The sequence below is a fragment of the Camarhynchus parvulus genome, chromosome 1 (genome assembly GCF_901933205.1).
Source record: "Camarhynchus parvulus chromosome 1, STF_HiC, whole genome shotgun sequence".
NCBI lineage: Eukaryota > Metazoa > Chordata > Aves > Passeriformes > Thraupidae > Camarhynchus > Camarhynchus parvulus.
Window position 1 is genome coordinate 39,158,573 of NC_044571.1, and position 21,190 is coordinate 39,179,762.

The following is a 21,190-nucleotide window of genomic DNA, read 5'->3' on the forward strand; positions in this document are numbered from 1 at the left end:
AAAAAATATTTAAAGCCTCCAGTGTGAGAGGATAATATTCTAACACATGGTATTAGCATCACAGAAGCCATTCAAAGTATAAAAAGTACCATGGAAAAAAATATCAAGATACCTGTTGGGGAGGATGACAAATAGCATTAAAGGCTGGCAAACTCAGCTGGAGATAAAGGGTACCTTACAGGTGGAAGACTCAGACATCTCTTTTCTTCCCAATGTTAATTAATCTTCTACGTGCTTTGCACAGATTGGGTTTTAATGACACTACTTCACAAGGAAAAATCCAACACAGTTAAGATATACTCTGAGATTATTTGAAGTCACAGAGCTGTATGTAAATCATATTGTTCCAACAGTTTCCTGTACTTTTTATTTAGTCCTCAGACATTTCTTGAGGACAAGACAAAATTGCAAAATTTGCACTGAGCTTTCTTCAGTGCTGCCACCAATGACAGGACACACTGATGCAGGTTCAGAGATGAACTGCTTTGTTCCACTGAAAGTGTAACAGAGCATAGTGTTGTTTTAACAAGGAAAGAAAAAAAAGAAACCAAAACAATCCAATAAACAATAGTTTAATTGAAAAATACACCAAACTTTGCCATATGGCTTAAAAAAATTATTGCTTTGATATTTTTTAAATATAATTAAGCTTAAATGAGAAAGAAAATACATTATCAGATTTTGAAGAAAAAATACAACATGTCAGCCCATGTTGTTTTTAATTCCAATCTGGAGAAGTTGAATAATATGTCTAAAATTCTAACTGTAAGTATTGAAATATGCTTGTAAGTAGGAAGGCATACAACAGAGATGAAATATAACCTCAAAGACCAAATGAGAATTTATACTCTGAAGTCATTTCATCTGCTAATCACTCCAGCTATCTGTACACTTGTTAAAATGATAAACTAATGCAGACAATTTAAAAATTCCATCTGAAGAATATCCACAGAAATCCAGGCAGATCTAGTAAAGCACATTAATAGTCCCAAATGACTGAAAAATAACAGTTTTGTGCAACATTGAACATACTTCCCACTGCCATTTTCAAAACAATTTCCCATCTATTCTGGAAAGCATTACTAATGCTGAATTTTCTGGGACACACCCATAGCTATTGAACCAGCTTCTGTTGGGAAATGTGAATTGTTCAACAGGTTCAAAAGATCCCACTCTGTAATACTCGTAAAGCATTCATCCTTACAGCCATATGGCACTTCATTGTTTCAAGCACATTTTTACAAACCAAACCCACTTCTCTTGAATTGGGATTTATTATATAAACTGCAATAAAAGAAGTAATGAAGATTCGTAGTCTGAACAGTCAGCCTGAGCAGTTCTACATCACCAATGGCTCACCTTGGATTGCAGATACAGCCCACAGAAGGGGCCAGTACAACTTGATCTCACCACAGACTTTGGCTGTTCAGACTGACTGATTGCGACTGACAATGACCATCCCTTGTCTCTTTCCCCTCTGCTCCTATTAACTCATCTATTTCTGCAAGTTTGTCTTTGCCAAGGAAAGGAAAAACCCATTAGCTGTGTAAAGGAGAGGATCCATTTCTTTTTCATCTTGAAAGTTGTTGCTACCTTATTCTGGCTGGTTTTGCTCTTGGTCTGACAAAGGAAGCTCAGGTTTCCAGTTTTCTGAGATTTGGATATACTATCTATCTGTCTATCTCTACCATTCTCTTCACTTATTGCTGTTTAACTTTAGACAACAAAATCAGTCTTCATTCTTGCTTTTTGCATATGAAATGTTCAAAGCCAGGCTGGATGGGGCTTTGAGCAACCTGATCTAGTGGAAGATGTCCTTGCCCGTGGCACAGGTGAGTCTGTGTAACTAGATCTTTAAAGGCTCTTTCCAACCCAAACCATTCTGTCCTTTTATTATTATGATTTGCCACCAATGCAGCTCCCCTTTGACAGTTTAGTTGATAAAACTACTACAAAAAGCTACGTTATTCAAAATTATGTTTGTTATAAATTACCAGTATGCTAACCTCACCATCATCAAAATTTGGCTTAACATAAAGGGTGTATGGTTATTTCCCTCCTCCTCTATCAGCTAGGAGAAAATACTAAATTAAAACAGAATAAACTATGCATGCAAACTAGTCTGTTGCCATCAAACAGCTGGGCTGCTCCAACAGTGACAAAGAGGTCACTGTGTGAAAATACACAGCGATTACAGCAATAAAGGAAACAGCTGATAGAGGTTAGGTGATGGAAACAAGAGGGCAGCCACAACAGAAAAAGAAGGTTGGAATGAAGACAGGAGCATGGGAGAAGCAGAGGAAGAGCTTGCCAAAAGGCATGGGGCCTGGATACAGCTACAGAATGAGGGGGAAGGGAAGAGCCTTAGTACAAAAGTTGTCCATTATTACACTTCACCTTCAGTTTCTTATAACTCAGATGGACTCTATTTAGGCTGAACAGTCATTCAGGAATGCTTTCAGAGAGGAGAAATTTCAGAAAGAAATATGCAGCTATTTCTGACACAGAACAAGAGTACATTTCTGGCCAAATTACTAAATTCTATTGACTTTTCTATGCAAGGCTGAAGTATCTTTGTGGTTTAGAACAGAGGCTTGAAAATCTGCCTGGAAAGCGAAACAGTTGGAATGCACCTCTACCATTCTCCTACAACCTGCATAACTTTGGGCAACTTCTATGCATTTCAAAAGGCAAATCTTATCTATCCCTGTAGGTCATCACACTTCACAGCCACAGGTCTTGAAGATTCTTCCTTGCATTTAACACATACTAGCCTGGGGAGGAATACAGGTTCCCACTGAAATTATGAGTTTGGATTGTAGAATACCAGGCCAAGCATAAAACTATAAGACTATCAACTGCTAGGGCTGAGCAGCAAAGGAAGAAATAGCAGCATAAACAACCCACACACAACAAAACTGGACACTGAGGGCCCCATAACTGGAGAAAGCAGGCTGGGACAAAGATTAGATGTGTCTGGGAGGGAGGTGCAGAAAAGATGGAGAGGAAAATTTGAAGCAAGAAATAAGGAGGCGGGGGAAACTCACTGAGCAAGAAGACTAAAAATGGAGGAAAGAAATGGAAGTGGTAACAGAAACACGTGAAACCTATCTCAGAGAATGGAAGCAAGGGAAGCATGCACTGATTGTTCGGGAAGAAGGAGCTAGAAGTCCAGGATGAGGGTAAAGAGACAACTACCTAAAGAGTGAGAGAGTGATATTAGAAATAGAACTACCCAACAGACTGTATGGTAGAAGAAATAGGATAAGCAAAACCAGCATTGAGGCCCTGGAAAATAAGGACCAATACATGGATGAAAGCCTGTAGGCCTGTGGAGGGGGGCACAGCTACATAGGAGAGGGTTCTGTGGAAGAGAATCAAGACTAATTGATGCGGAAGTCCAAAGGGGAGACTCAGACTAGCCAGACAATGAACAAAAACCAGGCAAGACAACTGAGGAATGGAAACTAGGACTAATCAGAAGAATGAAACCAGAACAAATGCAAAATAGGCAGGACTTGAAAAATGACACATTAGTAGCAGTAAGGGAAAATATGTTAACAGGCAGAAGGTACAGCTTTTGAATGTGTGATCACCTTTTAGGAATGGATTCTTCCCAGGAAGTAGCCAGGTATCACTTGCTGAAAGCAGAGAATAACACTTTTGTCTTTTCCTTTGTTTGCATGTGTGTAATTTTTCACTTTTTATTTACCTAAATGCCTTTTCTCAACCTATGAGTTGTTTTCCATCTTATTCTCTCTGACCTGTCCTGAAGAGGGGAAGTGATAGAGCAGCTTGGTGAATATCTGGTGTTCAGCCAAGGGCAATTCACCACACTGGTGCACACAACATGATCTGAAATAATTCTAGAATTATGGAGCTATAGGTCTATTTTGGTTTCCAATTGATTTAAATTTCTGGTATGTCCTTGAGATACGTAGATTTTCTCTAGAACAGAAAATATTGACAATAGATTATGACTACTTAAATCTGATTCCTTTTTCTATTCTTGATAAGCCACAGAGATGCAACTCATTGTTAATAATTTAAAATAATTTCCCTCCTCCTGCATTCCAAACAGCCTTGTTTTCTCTGTTAACCCTTTCAGCAACACTACCTTTAGCCTGATCTCAAAAGGAAAAAGAAGCTAACAAAATGCACAGTTTATTTGCATGTCCCTCCTCAAAATTCCCAGCACACACAACTTCTGAACCCACTGACTGGTCAGTATTAACCAGACATATTAAAATCCCTTGAAGTTTTATGAAAATGAGAAGCTGCACAGTGGACAGAATGAGTGCTTCCATTCAGCTCTTGGACAGACAAGGACAATTTGGTTGTCACCAAACAGCTGGACTGGCCAACCTGTGAATGAATACCCAGCAGACCCAGTCCTGCTTTCTGGCAGGACAAATGGGGAATGTGAAGCCTCCATGGACAGAAAACTGCAAAAAAGGAGGCTGACATGGCGAGAGGCAAATGGAGGAAATTACTGGGCAAGGCACAGGGCAGGAAGAGGTACTACAGTAAGTGGTTCCCAGCAAACACAAAAGTGTGGTGGAGTTATTGATGTGCACAAGTAACAGGGACCCAAGAGACAGCCCTGCAGACCAGCCAGTTCCACCAATGTGAGTCTGCTTGCAGCCCACTCCATCTCTTATCAACGTGTCCTAGGTGCCACCCATCTGAGGCTGGACTGCCCTTCCTCTGACAGGGAAGATAAGAGGTGAATAGCAATGTCCAGTGGCAAAACCAGCTCAGCTACACTTCTGGAAAGCAGCGAAGCAAAGCCAGCACCACCAGCCTGTTCCTGCAAACTTCACTAAATGACATCATGACCACAGAGCAGCCAGTGGAGGATAAATACAAGCAAAGCATCTGCCATCTCGCCTCCCTTCCAGATATTTTCCTTAAAGATCAACCACAGCTGTATCCAAGTATCACACTCTGATTATTTAACACTGATCAGACACTTCTCGCTATAGTTTTAAATATATTTTTTATTGTAGCAGTGTCACAACAAGGCACAGCGCACTGTTACACAGAGCTAGTTACATGTGCCAGCTCTTAACAAGTTACTCCAACCAGGAGCAGTAGAGCAGCATTAATGCAGCACTGCCCAAAGTAGGTTAGTCAGCACAGGCTCCTTTGTGCCATGTTAACATATCCTAAATGGGGAACAGAGCACAGTGTCTCTTGGGTGACATTATACTGTGTATAAATAACAAATAGGACTGCTATCCATCGATGGGCCCAAACATTTGTACTCTAATCTTCATTTTCATCTCCCCACAAACCAGATTCCATGGTCTTATTAGAATATCCTGCTTGCATTCAAATCTTTGTTACAACAAGCTTAATAGCCAGCCGTACAGCTGTCCCACTAGTCTTGTATAGCAAGATCTATTCCACAGATCTCTGACTGCCACCAATAGCCAACATGGATACCAAATGAACTCTCATGAACAAAGCTATGTTTTCTTAATAATAACAGTTGTATAAACATAAGGTCTTCTCAGTTAAAGGGAAACCAACATCAAAAAGCAGTAAAACACGGAACCCTAAACCCTTCTTTCTTTGAAGAAACACGTTTGAAGCGAGGTGTTTCTAGTTATGGGTGAATGAAATGAGAATTGAGCTGCAACAAACGGACATCCAGTCTGTATGAAAGACTAATTAGATCCATCTGAGAAGCTGTGTCTAAAACTGCTTCACATATTTCAAAGGAAAGCTCTTCTAGTCTATCTTTTGAGAAGACTACATCAAAACATTTAGTCACAGCTGACGCACATCTATCCACGACAGGAGCACTATTTTTCATAAGCCATAAAAGCTACATTTAAGTAATTTTAATAGTCTGGTTTACTTAAAAATTAAAGGAGGGGGAAAAAAAAGCAGCAAAGAAATTCACAGCTAAGAAAGGAACTCAAAACAGCAACAGCTTTGTACCTCCTTATGCCAAAGCATCAAGAGATCCCCAAAAAAAGAGTCTTATACTGAATATGAAATGTGCTAAAATTTGCTCAGAGAATAGAATTAAAGCTGAAGCAGCATCCAGGAGCTGCAGAGTTAACTATGGCTTTTGTGGTAATAAGCCAGGCTCTTAACACTATATTAGCATTCTTTTAAATGCAACTATTGCTTCTGCTGAACCAGCAGGAGGAGCTCACAACATTTTTTAATCTATTCATTCTACAAAATTTGGGAAGAGGGGTTGGGATGTTGGAGGCGTTTCTGGGCGCAGGAAGGAGTTGGTTGGGGTATTTTCTTTGCAGTTTTGTTGGATGAAAAATCAGTGTGAAGAAAAGCATCCAAGTAATGTTCATGTAAGCACTGCTTTTAGAAATTAGAAAATCATTCTATGAATATCGTGCTGCAGGATGTCAAGTGCACAAGGCACAAAAATAAACTGAAGCAACACCCACACCTCAAGGTGGTTTCAGTCTTACACCAAAAGACCACAGGAAGACTAAAGAGTGACAGGACACATTAAATGCTGTATGCCAGAAACATGACTTTCTGAAGAAAGAAAATGGCATGTTATTGTTCTGTATTGTTACAGAGCTTCAATTTATATTTTAGTTTACTGCTCACTGGAATTCCTGGAACCACTGGATCATTACCCATGAAAGAACATAGTCTCTATTTTCATACCACAGGAATTCATGCTATGAAGCCACCTGTGTGGGTAAAACTCTTCATCAGGTAATTTAAAATTAATCACTGTAAAAACCTAATTCTTCTGCCGACTAAGGGACATATTTTAAAGCAGTGAAGTCTGATTCTAACACAAGGAAAATATACATCCCAATTGGCCATGCCTGCTTTTAAGACATTTTGCATTTTATCATTTCAGATTTTTCATTGCATTTTATTTTTAGAAATGTCTTGTAGGCTACATACCAGTGCCAGACCATGTTATTGTGAATTTTTAGCACAACTACAAATCTCCAAAAGCTACTACAACCAAGCTATTACACTGCTCTGACACAGAGGGAAGAGAATATTTAAAGCCACACAGTGAATGCATTACTCAAGTAATTCGAATTCCCAATCCTGTAGGTATTTTTAATTCCCAACCCTGTAGGTACTTTCTCTATATGCTTATGGAGTACTGTATGAACAAACCCATGCCAAAAATCTCTCTTTACAAAGCAAATATGTACCATCACATACTAAACTGGCATGGTATTTAAAAAACTGTACAATCCAGACACACTCTGCTTCTCCTCTGGCTTAATACTAAAGCACACCTAAGTACATACAAATATTATACAAGTATACTCAATATTTATCTGTAGTTCATGTAAAGGATCCCAGCACTTAAACTTTCTGAGACATTCAATGAGGCAGAGTGGAAATGCATACCAGAAACACTGAGTTCACAAGATACTGAGGCCAAGGCCACTTTCATTAAAAAACCACTAAGTCAGCAGTCACAGAAATGTAGTAATTAAAGCAGTTGCCACAGAGTCAAAACTCAGGGATCAATGCTGTCCTCAGATTGAAACATTCAAGTGCAGAGTGCCTGCCTCCCAGGAGCACCTGTCCCCACCCCACCAGGATGCTATCTACCCTTACAGTAAATCTGTCACTACAGAAAAAGGAATGCAGGGTCTGTAAAGCCAGAGACTCCATCAACAAGCAGAAGCACAACTACTATAGCCAGTGCTTTCCAAGCACGGAAATTAGGGGTTTTGCTCTTACCACAGCACTAGATTATGCATACTGCATTAAAGTGACATTATACACAATACATCATACACAATCTCTGAACTAAGAGATTGAAAGTATGTATACAACAATATAGGTTTACAACAATGCAAACCATGTGGGAAAAGACAGGGCAAGTTCTCTGCTTACAGCTGTAAGGATTATCTAACAGATCTTGCCCTACCCACTAGTGCCTTTAGACATGCACTTCCCTTTCATTCAAACTAATATTGGACATGAGAACAACAACACAGTTTACTTCAAATATATAACATGCAACAATATATACTTAGAACTAGTCTAAGTCAAAAGTCTTCATCTACTGCTTCTAGGGAAGTATTTTAATTTGTATTACAACTGGCTGCCACTCTTACTGTTTTAATTCCTACAGGTATTTGCTTTTCATCCCTATTAATACAGCACTCATATTTCTTTCATGTGTCCAATAAGTTATTATGTGCCTGAAGCACACCAGAAATGTGAAATACTAGTAATACTAATTCTGGCATTTTATTGATTCTCTTAACAAGGTTAATAATTTTATAGTGATAGATGGGCAATGTTATTCTTAATAATTTTATAGTGATAGATGGGCAATGTTATTCTACATGGACTGCTGGAAAGACAGAAGTTAATATGCACTGAATTACTATCCCACTCCATTCACATTTGTGTGTAAGGAATTAAATGTGAACTAAACTTGCTTACAGCAACTTTCTGTATCATTGCTCTGATTTTCCATTATATTATTCCTTGTTACACTTGATGCTTTGCATACGTCTGATTGATTTTTGGGTGGTATTCTTTCCTCCCCCCAAAAGAGAATTTACAATACAATGAAAATATTTCCTGAAGTAGTTTTCAAATAAACTTACCCATCAGTCATGAAATTTACAGTAAATAAATACACCAAGGTTCTCAAAATCAAATGCTTATTATATTTGAATTTGAAGTCAAAGCTTAGCTAGATAAACATGAATTCACTAACTAAAGCATTCATATAAACATGCACCTACTCTATATTGATCATATAGGATAAATTCAAATAATGATGACAGTAATGCTTTAGATTTTATTTTTATGCTGGCATTTTGTACTATACAATAGGTTTTCTCTTAGAAATATTAAGAGGTACACAGGCTGATTTTCCACCCACACAGGTATCTAATAAATTCTTTATTTCTCAAGAAAAAGATAGGGAAAAAACACTAAGTTTTTTCCTAAAAAATTCTTAAAACTTTTATTTCCAACTGGACTGAACAAGCTTCAAAAAATTCTTCTTGAGATTTCATATCTGTACTACATTTATCTCTTCTTAACCTTGGATTTAGGAAGTCATCCAATGTTTTGTGAAAATGGTAGCCCATTCTAGTAACAACCTGAATTAAGGAATTTAGCCTTCTCTATTCCTCTTATTCAGCATTTGACCTATGCAGGTCCCTCTGGAAATATATCAAATTTCCATTTGCCCAAAGTAACTTCTGAACTATGACACCTTATGCTTAAAAAAATAAAAAATAAACAACTTCAATGATAAGAAGCTACTTTAAAACTGAAAACATCTGGAAATTCTTTGACAACTAAACTGAGAAGATGAAGCTAAGCAGTCTGGGAAGGTATGCATCTACTACAGAGATGAAGAACACTAACAGGAAAGACTGCTTTCAAACATGAAAAAGGAGAATAACAACCACTTGCAGAGAAAACATGCAAATCATCAGTAAAGATTTCTCAAGACAGAGTATTCCTACACTGTAGCAAATAATCAGAAAACACATAATGGCAAAAAGATTTTCAAGAATTAAGTTTATTGCATAGAATACAGTTACAAATTCCTCATTGAACTAAAATTAGGTTGGAAGGAAGGTTAGAACTAAATGACCTTTAAGGTCCCTTCCAACTCAAACCATCCTATGAATAAACAATGCCACCATCACATGGAATTACACCATCCTTGGTGGCTGACATCTGGTTTTGAAGGGCCATATTCATACACTGCAGGGAAACCACACAGATAACCGGGTTTCCTCAATATATGTAGGTTCCCATTTGATTTTGTCTCTCCCACCCCTCAATACCATGCAGAACAGCCGAGTTTTATAAAGGAAGAACAGACTCCAACCTGCAACAGCAAATCTCAATCAATGAAATAATAAAATAAACACATTTGATACCCAGACTAGCAATTGAAAATGGCAAGAAGGGCAAGACTCTTATTTGTAATTGAAGTAAACAAAAGATTCCAGAGTCTGGTGGTGGGATGCTTCTGGGCTTCTTGTTGCTGTTTTGCATTGCTTGTTACTGTCTCATGTAAAGGAAGGTATTCTTCCTTCAAATTCTATTTTAGCAGCAATCTTGATTGCACGATCTTTAATTCAATTGACAAGAGAAAAAATTTTAAGCATAAGAGAACACTAATCAAAGCTAAGAATCTGACCATCTGTCCTCTGAAAAACTAAGTGGTATACATGACAAGCAGTTAGTTTAAAGATTCTTCTAGCAATTAATATATAGAACAAAGAAAAAAAGAATAAATGACATTTACATCAATTTAGTTGGCAAGTTCTTTGTACACAAGCAAGCAGATACCACCAAAGCTGCTAAATTTTATTTCTCAAGACAGGTCATTGGAATCTTTTAATTTCAAAAGCATTTGTTATGTTGATAGGCTACCACCAGAAACAACTGTCTGGTACTGAAAATTCTAGTACAATAATTTTATATAAACTTAAGTACTAGTATATATGTTGCTGGCTTCAGAATAAAAACCAAGTTACTTCTATTTTAAAAGAAAATATATCAAATTAGATTCACAGAAGTTTTCAACCTCTACTGGAATAATAAAAATTAATATTTTAGTTTGCAGTGCTTCAGGCAAAGAGCATCGTTCACACTTGTTGACCACTTATCCTTGAAATCCTTCAGTTTTGGGAAGCAAGGCTGCTGAAGTGGCCTAAAGCCAGCCCCCATCAAGGACCTCTGTTACAAACAAAGTAGTTAAAAACAGATGGCTTCAAAACTCAAAATTCTGAAAAATAAAGAGCAGCGAAGAGCAGTTAACACTGCAGAATTCATCAGGAATCTCGTGCTAAAGGAAGCAAACGGCAGCTGACCCGTAGTCCAGAGAGCTGCGGAGCGATGCACGCGGAGCCGCGGGCAGGGAGCGCGGCGCGGCCGGGAGCGCACAGCGACCTGGGAGCTGGGACAGCAGCACAGCCACAGGGACAGAAAAGAGTCACTGCTGGAAGGGTCTCTGTGGTAAACAGAGTAAATCAGGATGCGAACGCTGCTGTGCAAAGCACGGTTTGCAGCGCGAGTAAACTTCTGAAGGGGAATGTGAAGGTGGCCCTCCCACTGGGCTATCCAACTGCACCACAGGTTCAGCTATCTTCATCACAAACCGTGAGGGGACACAACCCACAAAGGCAGGAGCCTCTGTCACACCGACTTAATAGCAAAAAACTAAATGCAGAAGTTCAAAAAGTGAGGCTTGTGTTTCTGATAGCAAAGTTAATAAAGCAACCTTCGAATTTCCCCTTTTTTTTCCTCATGGCATGTTACACCTCCTGATCAGAGTCAAGATTTCTCATTCCTAGTCTCAACTCTTCTTTGAAGTTTTAAGGCAGTTGGTTTTCCATTGTAAAGTTTTGAATAACAATTCAGATTTTTGACGGTGCTGTATTTACTATAAACTCTTATCTGCACCACAATCACAGGAGAACACCAGGAAAAAGAAAATTACTGATGAAGAATAACGTCCTTTGCTATTTGTCCAGTAACAATAAAAATCAGTTTAACTCTAAACAACCCTGCTATTAAAAAAGAGTCAGCTGCTTCTTACATGACTAAGCTCAGGTGCAATTTTTAATACACTTTATATGTATTTTAATTTTAATACACCTTTTAATACACAAATTTTAATGCACTTTTATATCCTTATAGGTATATGGTTTCAGTGAAACAGAACTTCTCCTGAAATCCACCTGATGTGATTTATTTCACCAGGTATTTTCTAGATACAAATAAATAAGGAATTACATCTCCCCAAGTACACAGGCATGATTAGGGTGGAAATAAAATGCAAAAGCAATTGTCACAAATCCCTCTGACCCAGGCTTTTAGGCACACAGCTGGTTCTAATCCAGTGCTTAGGCACCCCTTCTCTGACACTGAGGGATGCTCCTGCCTTCCTGCCTAGCAGTAGAAGGTAAAAGCAGTAACTTACTGCAGGGACACAAGGATATGAGAAGGAACTTTCACATTTGTTATTGTTTTAATAACAAACCAAATGATCAGAAACCAGACTCCACATACACTTTGTCAAACTGGTTTATACTAGACTGTAATTCTCATACTGTTGCAAGACATCACAACCGTTAGCAGCTCTATTTAAAGTGAGAGACAGGTTTGAACTCCAGCAAATCTCTAAAAATGTGTGCACGTGTGCAGATGTATGCTTGTGTAACTGGCTGTGCTAAACAGCTCCCTGGTTTGGAGAAGTCTAACTATGGGAATTAGACCTCTCAGCTCACAGCAGCCAGGGCTATGCAACACTCACAGCAACCAGCAGGCTATCCCCACAGCAGCAGGCAGCTCTTGTGCTGCAACAAAAAGGTGGAAAGGCTGAGGGCAATGACTGCTCCTGGAAGGGCTATCTCTGTCACACAAGCCAGTGCCAGCCCAACTCTAAACTGGGCTGAAACCTGACAGAGGTGTTCTGTTCTTTGAATGGGCTGTATCCAAGCACACGGGGTGCCTGTTAGGAGTATTACGTAGATTTAAAAAACTACATGCAGACTTGGCCTTTGCTTCTGAAACAATTCAGCAAGTAGGGTGTGTCACTGCCATTCTAAGAAAATCTGCCTCATTAAGCCCCTTTTGAAACCTTTTGCCTAAGAGTCAACAAGTACTGTACAAGTCAAATGCCTATTTAAAAAAATTAAAATCTCATTTTGGTTGTGGAATCACTATTAACAGACATAAAAAGCAGTTCTCCTTATAAACTTATCTTCTTAATACTTCAACCAGCTTGTGTCTTGGCTTTATTCTGCTGAACAGCTGAATTACCAAACCCAGCATTACTATTCTTCTACTGTCATGGTCTGTCCTCCTGCCTTTCATGCTAACAACATTAAGCGCTTAAGCAATTACCTTAGAACATTTGTAAAAAGCAAAAGTTTATACACATTCATCTGAAGTGAATAAGCACATCCTGAAACACTGGCATTTTACTATGACCACATACAGTTCTAGCACAGAGTGCTGAACAATGTCATTCCACGATGATTGCTTATTCTATTGGCTTAGATCTTTGATTTGTTTGTCTAAACACTAGCTTAAGATAATGCAATTTTTGTCAACATTGCATTTGTTTTCTTGCTGTCATATATTTATAATGGAGTATAAGATGCTACTTCCAAACAAGACACTAAACAGAATAATTCAGAAACTAATTTAATAAACAAATATATACGAAAATGTTCCACAGGCGTGAACCCTGAGAAAAATCTCAGTACACTATCTGAATCTTTTCAACTCAGCACTATTTAACTGTCAGGGTCTTGTTTGGTAATTAACAGCAATGCCTACTAAAGACAAACCACACATCTATCCTTAGTCAACAAAAAGATGAAGAATTTTAGCAGGTGTCAAGGATAACATATATATTGACTCAATGCACTGAATTTCTTAGAAAATGAGCAGAACTTACAGAAAATGATGAGCCATGCTTTGAAACTGCAACTGGGTAAATTCCATCTCCTAGATGCACAGAGAGCTCCCAGCTACTTCTCTTTGATTTAGCAATAGGAATTCTAAAAATGAAACAGACAGAAGAAAAATTTTTAACAGAGATTTCATGCTTCTCCCAAGTTAACCAGAAGCACTTGCCTCATAGGATGGTCCTGAAGGATATAAAATATCATTAATCTATAGACACAGTTGGAGAGCATACTTGAAAAAAATATGTACTAAATACTTCTTTTCTGTCAAACAGCATATAAGGAGAAAATACACTCTTACTCTCTTTCTAGATTTGCCTTGACACACTGGGTATGCTGATAAAGTTATAGGAGGCCCTTGAATGCAGCCAGCACTTGCTGCAGAATTAGCTCAAACAGGATGAAAAGCAGATGAGAAAGTGGGTTGGCAGGAGAATAGCAACAGTGATAACTGGAGCAGTCTTTTCAAGGGCAAAATATAATCATTATTTCTTTAATCTCATTCTCAGTAAACCTTAATTAAAAGCCAATTACAGACAAAAGATTCAGCCAAACAAGTAATACAAGTAATTTTATAACTAATACACATTTTTAAGTACTCATCCACAGAGCCCTTCAAGCATACTGAAAAAATAATGATGTATCATCACAGCCCACATGGAGGATTATACCGATTCCTGCAGCATTCTGTGGCCGCACCATTTATCAAGTAACACAGGAAACCTGAATCTTTTCAACTTAAAAAAGCACATACCTGGCAGCAAAGGAATGAGAACTGAGCCTCCATTCTTCGAAATTCAGAGTGAAACATGCAATTTTCAGCTATTTTATTTAAATGTATATTCATTCTCCATTTCCTCATTCTAACTTCTTGAGTCTCTCCCACTTTGCCATAACAACTGGTGTCCAAAAGTATACTACAACTTCTCTAATGAGGGGTTACCATGTATTACCATAATCATGCACCACATGACCTAAAGGCAAGACAGGAAGGTGTGATTTAAACTCCATTAAAAGAAAATCACATTTTGGTATAGCTTTTCTTCGATATTGACTCTTACATATTTAGATTTTTCTGTAAGAAATTCATAGGGATAATAATTTTATCACCTTTATGCCTCTTTTAAGGATCATTTGTGCTATAACATGAATCTATTGCATATTATAGCACCTACTACACCTTTTATTGCAGCCTGCAGAGTCTTAAAACCTGTAAACACATTATGCCACATGGATCCTCCAGAGGATTCAGGTGACCAGTGAACCACATGTCCCCATAGAGAATGCTCAGGTTTCCTGTGGAATCAACAGGGAGAAGCACCTGTGAGGCCTCTAGAGGCCACAGGAGAAGAAATTATCTGTCCAAGCCAAGGATAATACACTGACTTGCCAAGGATTTCAACAATTATTTTAAGAACTTTAGGTGTTTAGATACCTGGAACTTATAAAAGCACAAGTTCAAGTACTTAATGAGGCAAGGAGCTTCCAAAAGTTGTGCCTTGCCATGTGCCTGAAAAGGGGAAATGGAAATGCTAAATATATCAGACACAAATAGATGCATACTAATCCTTAATTACTTTTGGATGCAAGCCAAGTAAGGCCCACACCAAATTTCACCAAGCACCTTAGCTCACGTCTATCACTACCCTAGAAGTTCACAAGACAGGTACTGAAAATAACCTGTTCCTGTGCTAACAATGTCAAGTGTCACCTTTCACATTTAATACAGTAACAATTGTCAAAACAATAAATCTGAGGAATTATCTATGGTTTATTGGGAGCAATGTCATTTCTCAGCAACTCATATTGGAATTCCTGTATGTCACCAAACATTTAGACTGGCTGATAGGAAATGTGACAGACACAGGAGTTCCTGAAGAAGAGGAAGAGGAATTTCCTGCACAGGTAGCAGGCAGCAAGCTGAGAGATGTTTTCATTGCACTTCCTGGTATCAGAGCACCAGTAAGGGGGAATACAGACAGCACCTGCTTAAGTTCTCCATGACACTCCACTGCAACAACCAACAGGATTTAGTGGTTTATAGCAACTTCATATTTCTTACATTAAACTAGGACCACATCACAAACTCAGCTTAGTAGATCTGCTTCACTGGTGTCATGAGATTCCTTACAGCCTTGCTGGCACAGCCCTGCTTCATATTGCATTTGACTGGAAGTGACCTCATGAATCTGGCTGCTGGCCATCAAAGGAAAGACAGTCTTGCTCTCCAGCAGGGATTATTTTTGTTCAGTCCTGCCTTGCTGAGCTTTGTCAAGTGTATCTCCAAACAGGATGCATGCCTCTTGAAAGGCATGACTATCATCACTGCTTTGCCTGGGTTTCAAACAGCCACACAATTCCTCTTTCTGCAACACCAATGGCCAGGAGGGCAAGGTCCAGAGCTGCATCAAGTCTACAGCAAGTTGTACTTCCCTCCTGGAATTGCTAGATCCCTTTACACAGGGACATTTTTCAGCTTTGTTAATCAGCTTTGCCTGTGGTTTTGTAACTATAACTGACACTGGCTAGGACATATACTTATGTGAGTTCATGACAATCCTATTTCTTCATTAAACCAAATTCCCTTCAAAGAAAGTATCTTGTAGTAGACTCCATTTTGATAGGATTTGCGGGTAGGGAACGTTCATATAAATAAGGATTACAAAGTCCAAAAGTAAGGATCAAAGTCTAAGTTTGTTTAATATGAAAACGAAGTTGCTCACATCCATGAACTACTTTAGAAATGCAGAAGTTTCTACCAGGCTAGGAAGCAAGATTTGTTGTGGGGTTTTCTGTTGTTTTGTGGTGTTTGGGGTTTTTTAAATCTGAGACATCCAAGTGCATGGGAAATTATATTTGTTCTTGGCCAAGGTTGCTCCCTTAGCTGAGAAGACTTTTAAGTCCTCCCAAAGAAAGCATCTGAACTCTGAATATATTTCACACTAGTTCACAGAAAACTTCCCAAACTTCTGGCTACTCTCAAAATATAGAGCTTTCAAAATTCTACATAATGGGCTGAAATCCAACATACTGTATTCACAGAAAAAAGGATAATCCCACTGAAAATAAAAATAGTGTCATTTTTGCCATCATAAAAAACACAAAGAAAACATAAGGCACTTCCCTTCCAACCCTAGATTCAGAGTCCACACAGTATGTCTTTCCTAGGGTTCAACAAGCCCTCCCTTTCCTCTCTCAGTTTTGGCAAATGACATGCCATCCAATAAAATTACTTCATGTGCCTATAGAGATCACTGGCTGCAGGAAGAAACACAAGTTTCACAGCAAGATGAGTGCCAGGTGGATGGGGAGCAGGGCATGGAGAACTGTGAGCTGCTGATCCTTGCCAGGAGCATTACACACAAAGGGACAGAGAAGAGCAAAGGCAGCACGACAGCCACAACAACAGGAGATGATGGGTGGAGAAGGGGGTTATAAACTCCTTCCACACTAAAATGGGCAGTTCTGAACCCCTCCACTCCAAATTGCCTTCTAAGGGAAAGCATCACAAGCATAGGAACACAGCTGAAGAGTGATGGCCTGGCTTAAGTCATAAAGGCTTTACTCCAAAGCACCCATTACAAAAACATGTAAGCAACACAACAAGAAAAACAGCACCATTTGCCTGCTTAGTTATTTATTTTCAAGCGCTACTGCTGCTTGTTCAACTAGAGATGATGTCTGTGTAGAAATGTATTATGTCCCTTTCACCCCCAAATGCCGTGTGTGGGAGAGGAAGACACTTGAGAATAACACAGCAACCAAAGCTCCTGGTTTCTTTGCATGTTTTCACTGAGGAAAGCAGACAACTGCTAAAAATTTTAGGTCGACACATCCTTACTGTGCTCATGGAACACATTAATTAAACTATTATCTATTCTAGTCAAAAACAAGTAATGAAAGAAAACAGACACTCACAAAAGCAAATCAAGTAAAAACTCTGCCCTGGCCATTTTGATTGTCACCAATCAATCAGATAGAAGGAACTCAATAAAAACTACAATTTTCTGCAGTTTGTGGCAAATAAACTTCCCTCTCCCTATTACCACTGATGACGTAAAGTGAGATAGGGTGTCACCAGCTCCCTAAAGGATCAGAAAATTGAGTATAGATTTCTATATTTCCAATTCCAAATATGTCTTCTAATGCTGAGGTGGAAAACACTTAAAAATTCCTCTTCACTTCTGATATTTTTGCTGCATAATACTTTATGTAAACAGAGAAATCCCAAACTATCATAACAAATCCTCCCGTTTGAAAGATTACAAGCGTTTGAAAACCACATTATATGACACTCCATAAAGCTGTTTTTCAATTGTGCAATTACCTATTCAGCAGTTAAATAAAAGTGAAATATTGACTTAAAACAATGTTAATGGTCAAAGAATCATTAAGAAATCCTTCATCATAACTTTCACAGCAGGTGGCCTGTAAAATGATCAAGAATAATGTGCTGGATTCTGTAGCCACCAAGGTCAGTTTCTGCATACAAATCTTGCAAAGGGAGAAAAAAAGACCTTCAGAAAGTGGGCCATTCATCTGAACCAAGTTCAGAGAATTTCCAGCACTGTGAAAAGATATGTTATGCAAGCACATAGATGTATTCAGTGGGGGTAGACTGAACCAGCTACATGGAGACTACAAAGGAGCCCTCCCATGGCTCATGAATAAGTCGAGGAAATGATCAGAAAAAAATGCAGAGATGTTTAGACAGATGGCCCACTTAAAATGCCTGGGACAGGGCATAAGCAATTTTAATGAAACTTTAGATCTACCATATAAATTGTTTCTTATTTTCCCTGCCCTCCCCCCACCTCTCCAAAAAAAAAATAATCAAGAAAGGCAAATAGAAATTCAACAACTCAAACGAGAGCCTATCTTGCTATGAAAAAAAATCCTAAAAAAACCACAAACCAAACCACAAGAAAAAATTAAAAATCAAAAAAAGGGAAGTAAATCTCGCACTTTTAAGCATTTTTAGTTTAATAAGTTCATATGCAAAAAATATCCTTCAGAGAACCTTCAACTATCAGATGAATATAAAAGCAGGGAATGGACAGATTAAAAGAATTCTAAACAGAAGTGTACCGCCAAACAAAACACAAATCTAAGCTTTAGTATCTGAGTACTTTCAACACTTTCCAACATAAAAGTTCATCATCACACAGAAAAGATAAAAGCAGCGCTTTCACAGGATTATTTTAAGAACCAAAAATTATGTGCAAGGAACCTAAGAATCTGGGAATATTTTATTCAGCAATTTGAAGTATTTTCTGTATCTATTCACACACATTTTCTACATATATTCAGACTGGTCCATCTATACATATCATGTGCCTTTTTACATTAAAATAGGTTCTCCTTCTTCCTGCTTTATATGTGCATACATATATGTGTTCCCCTTTCACTGTGAATATGAAAATATACCATCATTAGACCAAATTATAGTTCTTCATATGTCATACAAAATAATAACCTCTACTAGCCTGTGTGCCAGCTGATCAGACAAAGGCTGAAAGAATTACTCAACAGTTATATCAAAAAGGTTTTGCATTACATTTTCTTACATATCACATTGAGATCAATAACAAATATGCATATTTATAGCCTATACTCGATTTGAATAGTGACCACAGGAAAAAATGAAATTACACGGAAGGTAAACTATAAAATAAAAAGCAATGCTTTAAAAGGATGCCATGGAGTGCACTGTGCTTTGATTCAGAACAGCATACATCTGGATGCTCCCTTTTCCTTCAACAGAAGCTTTTCAAGCAATTTGCACTGACTTAAGAGCCTGCAATCCAGTGACCAACAAAAACCTCCAGTACCTTCAGCAGTGAAACTCAGATGTGGGCCAAGGAAACAGTTATAAATCCAGGGTGAATTTAGCTGCCCAGACCTAAAAGTATGGCTCAATGCCTTTCATCTCCATTTAATTGAGAAATAACCTTGCAAAGAACCTGAGCTCACCCTGGCTAACCACTTACCCTGTTGGAGGTCTCTAAACCTGCAGTGCATGGGTCCTGCAAAGAGAAACACCCTAACCCCAATGTTTTACAGCCAGCATCCTCAGCAGCCTGGCAGGGCAAGGAACTGGGGGCTCCTCTGCCAAAGCTGTCTCCACAGTCTTAACAAGAAATTATCCTTCAAAAATGCAGGCAACAACAATTCTAAGTTTCTTGAAAGATCTTTCATGGCTCTTTTAGCTTTTAATCTATCGGGTAAATGGAGCAGGATTGCTGTTACTGCCTGTCTTGATATAACAAAATCATGTTTGCAGAGCTTATGTTCAAAGAATCAAAGATCCACACTATCAGTCTTCCTCAGCCTGTGGGGGTTCACATCCACCTCCCATCTCTCAAGAGAAAGAGTCAGGGCTCAGGTAAGCACTGGGGCACTCACCACCCTACCCCTGCTGATGGTAGGAAGGAATGAGAGATTCGTGGAGACTTAGAGAATTCATGGAGACTCAGGTTTGCAGCCTGACTATGCGTTCTTTGGGAAAAAAAGTTTTGGCACTTGATCCTAATGCACTTTGCATTAGTAAACTGCAGAAAACACAGTAACCCTGGGAGCTGCCAGTAGAGCCCAAGACCTCTCAGTTTCAGAAAAGGGTCAGACTGCCCAGTCCTTCAGCAGGCAACAGCACAGCTTGAAAATGTCAAATAAATAAATGTAAAATATATCTGAAATTGATTTCCTCTCCTATGAGATGTTAGGAACTACTTTAGTATTTGGTTTATGTTGGAAAAAGCAAATGTCACAGACATTAATGCTGGATAAGAGATCTTGCTATTTGTCTCATTGCAAACATTTGTGAAATAAGAAGCAAGGAACACTCAATTTGAGCGCTCGCAAGTACAGAGAAAAGACATTTATTTTTAGTATAATTTACAAGTCTGTGCTTCTAATCTGTTTTTTCTACCATCTTTTATTTACCAAAGGAAGAGCCACTTGCAAGCAGGTGTTTTTAATCAGATCAGTCAACAATACTGACTTATGCATGCTAACAACTGTTATGGAGAGAAAAATCTAAAAATCCGTTTGTCATCAAAAAAAGCTGGGGCTGTCTTTCCTCCAATTAAAGTATTTAATTTCATAACTTTGCTGTTTTCCAAAACATTTTTTAAAATTTTTATTAAGAGATAACTTTGGGCAGTTGGCAAAACTAATAATAATAATTTACTCTGTAAAAGGAAAACCGTAAACGCCTTTTCCTACACAAATTTTCCCTTATCTCCTTAGCAAAGGAACTTATTGTGCAGATATTTAAGAACAGTCTTACAATAATTATCTCACTTTCTTTTTATGTGCAAAGAACTTCAGAACAAGCCAATGTGATGGAAAAGAGGACTAAAGCTCTTCTGTTAACATTATCCAGTAGCAGTTATGCACTTTCATATAACATGATGGCATTGGGATGCAGCTGCCTGTTGGGCAGTCTGTTTCCTACACCTCCATTCAAAGAAGGGCTGTTCCCAGTAATAATGTGCTATTTTTCACTTTGTATTAAGTTTACAATATTACAGGTTTGCTGTCCACATAAAAAATAGTCAGAAGGAAATTCTAACCTACTAATATGAAAATGAGGTGAAGTGATTAAAAATTACATCTAAGTTTGATAATTAAATAATCCAATTTTACTTCTACATATAAGACTACTTTCCATCTCTCTTTTTTGAAACATCCAGGCAAACTTCATGCTAGGTTTGCTGCACTCATCTCAGTGGTGAAACCTGCCTACTAATCTTGAG

At 38.3% G+C, this 21,190-nt stretch overlaps 1 protein-coding gene across 8 annotated transcripts in view; it reads right to left on the reverse strand.

Annotated features, from left to right (window-relative positions):
* The window catches only part of PCCA (propionyl-CoA carboxylase subunit alpha), a 271,373-nt gene that overhangs the window by 92,624 nt on the left and 157,559 nt on the right, over positions 1-21,190 (reverse strand). For all 8 annotated transcript variants that reach the window (XM_030945325.1, XM_030945350.1, XM_030945359.1 and 5 more), the window contains one exon: positions 13,424-13,526. In XM_030945325.1, the coding sequence (XP_030801185.1) occupies positions 13,424-13,526 (103 nt within the window). The remainder of the gene's footprint in view (positions 1-13,423; positions 13,527-21,190) is intronic.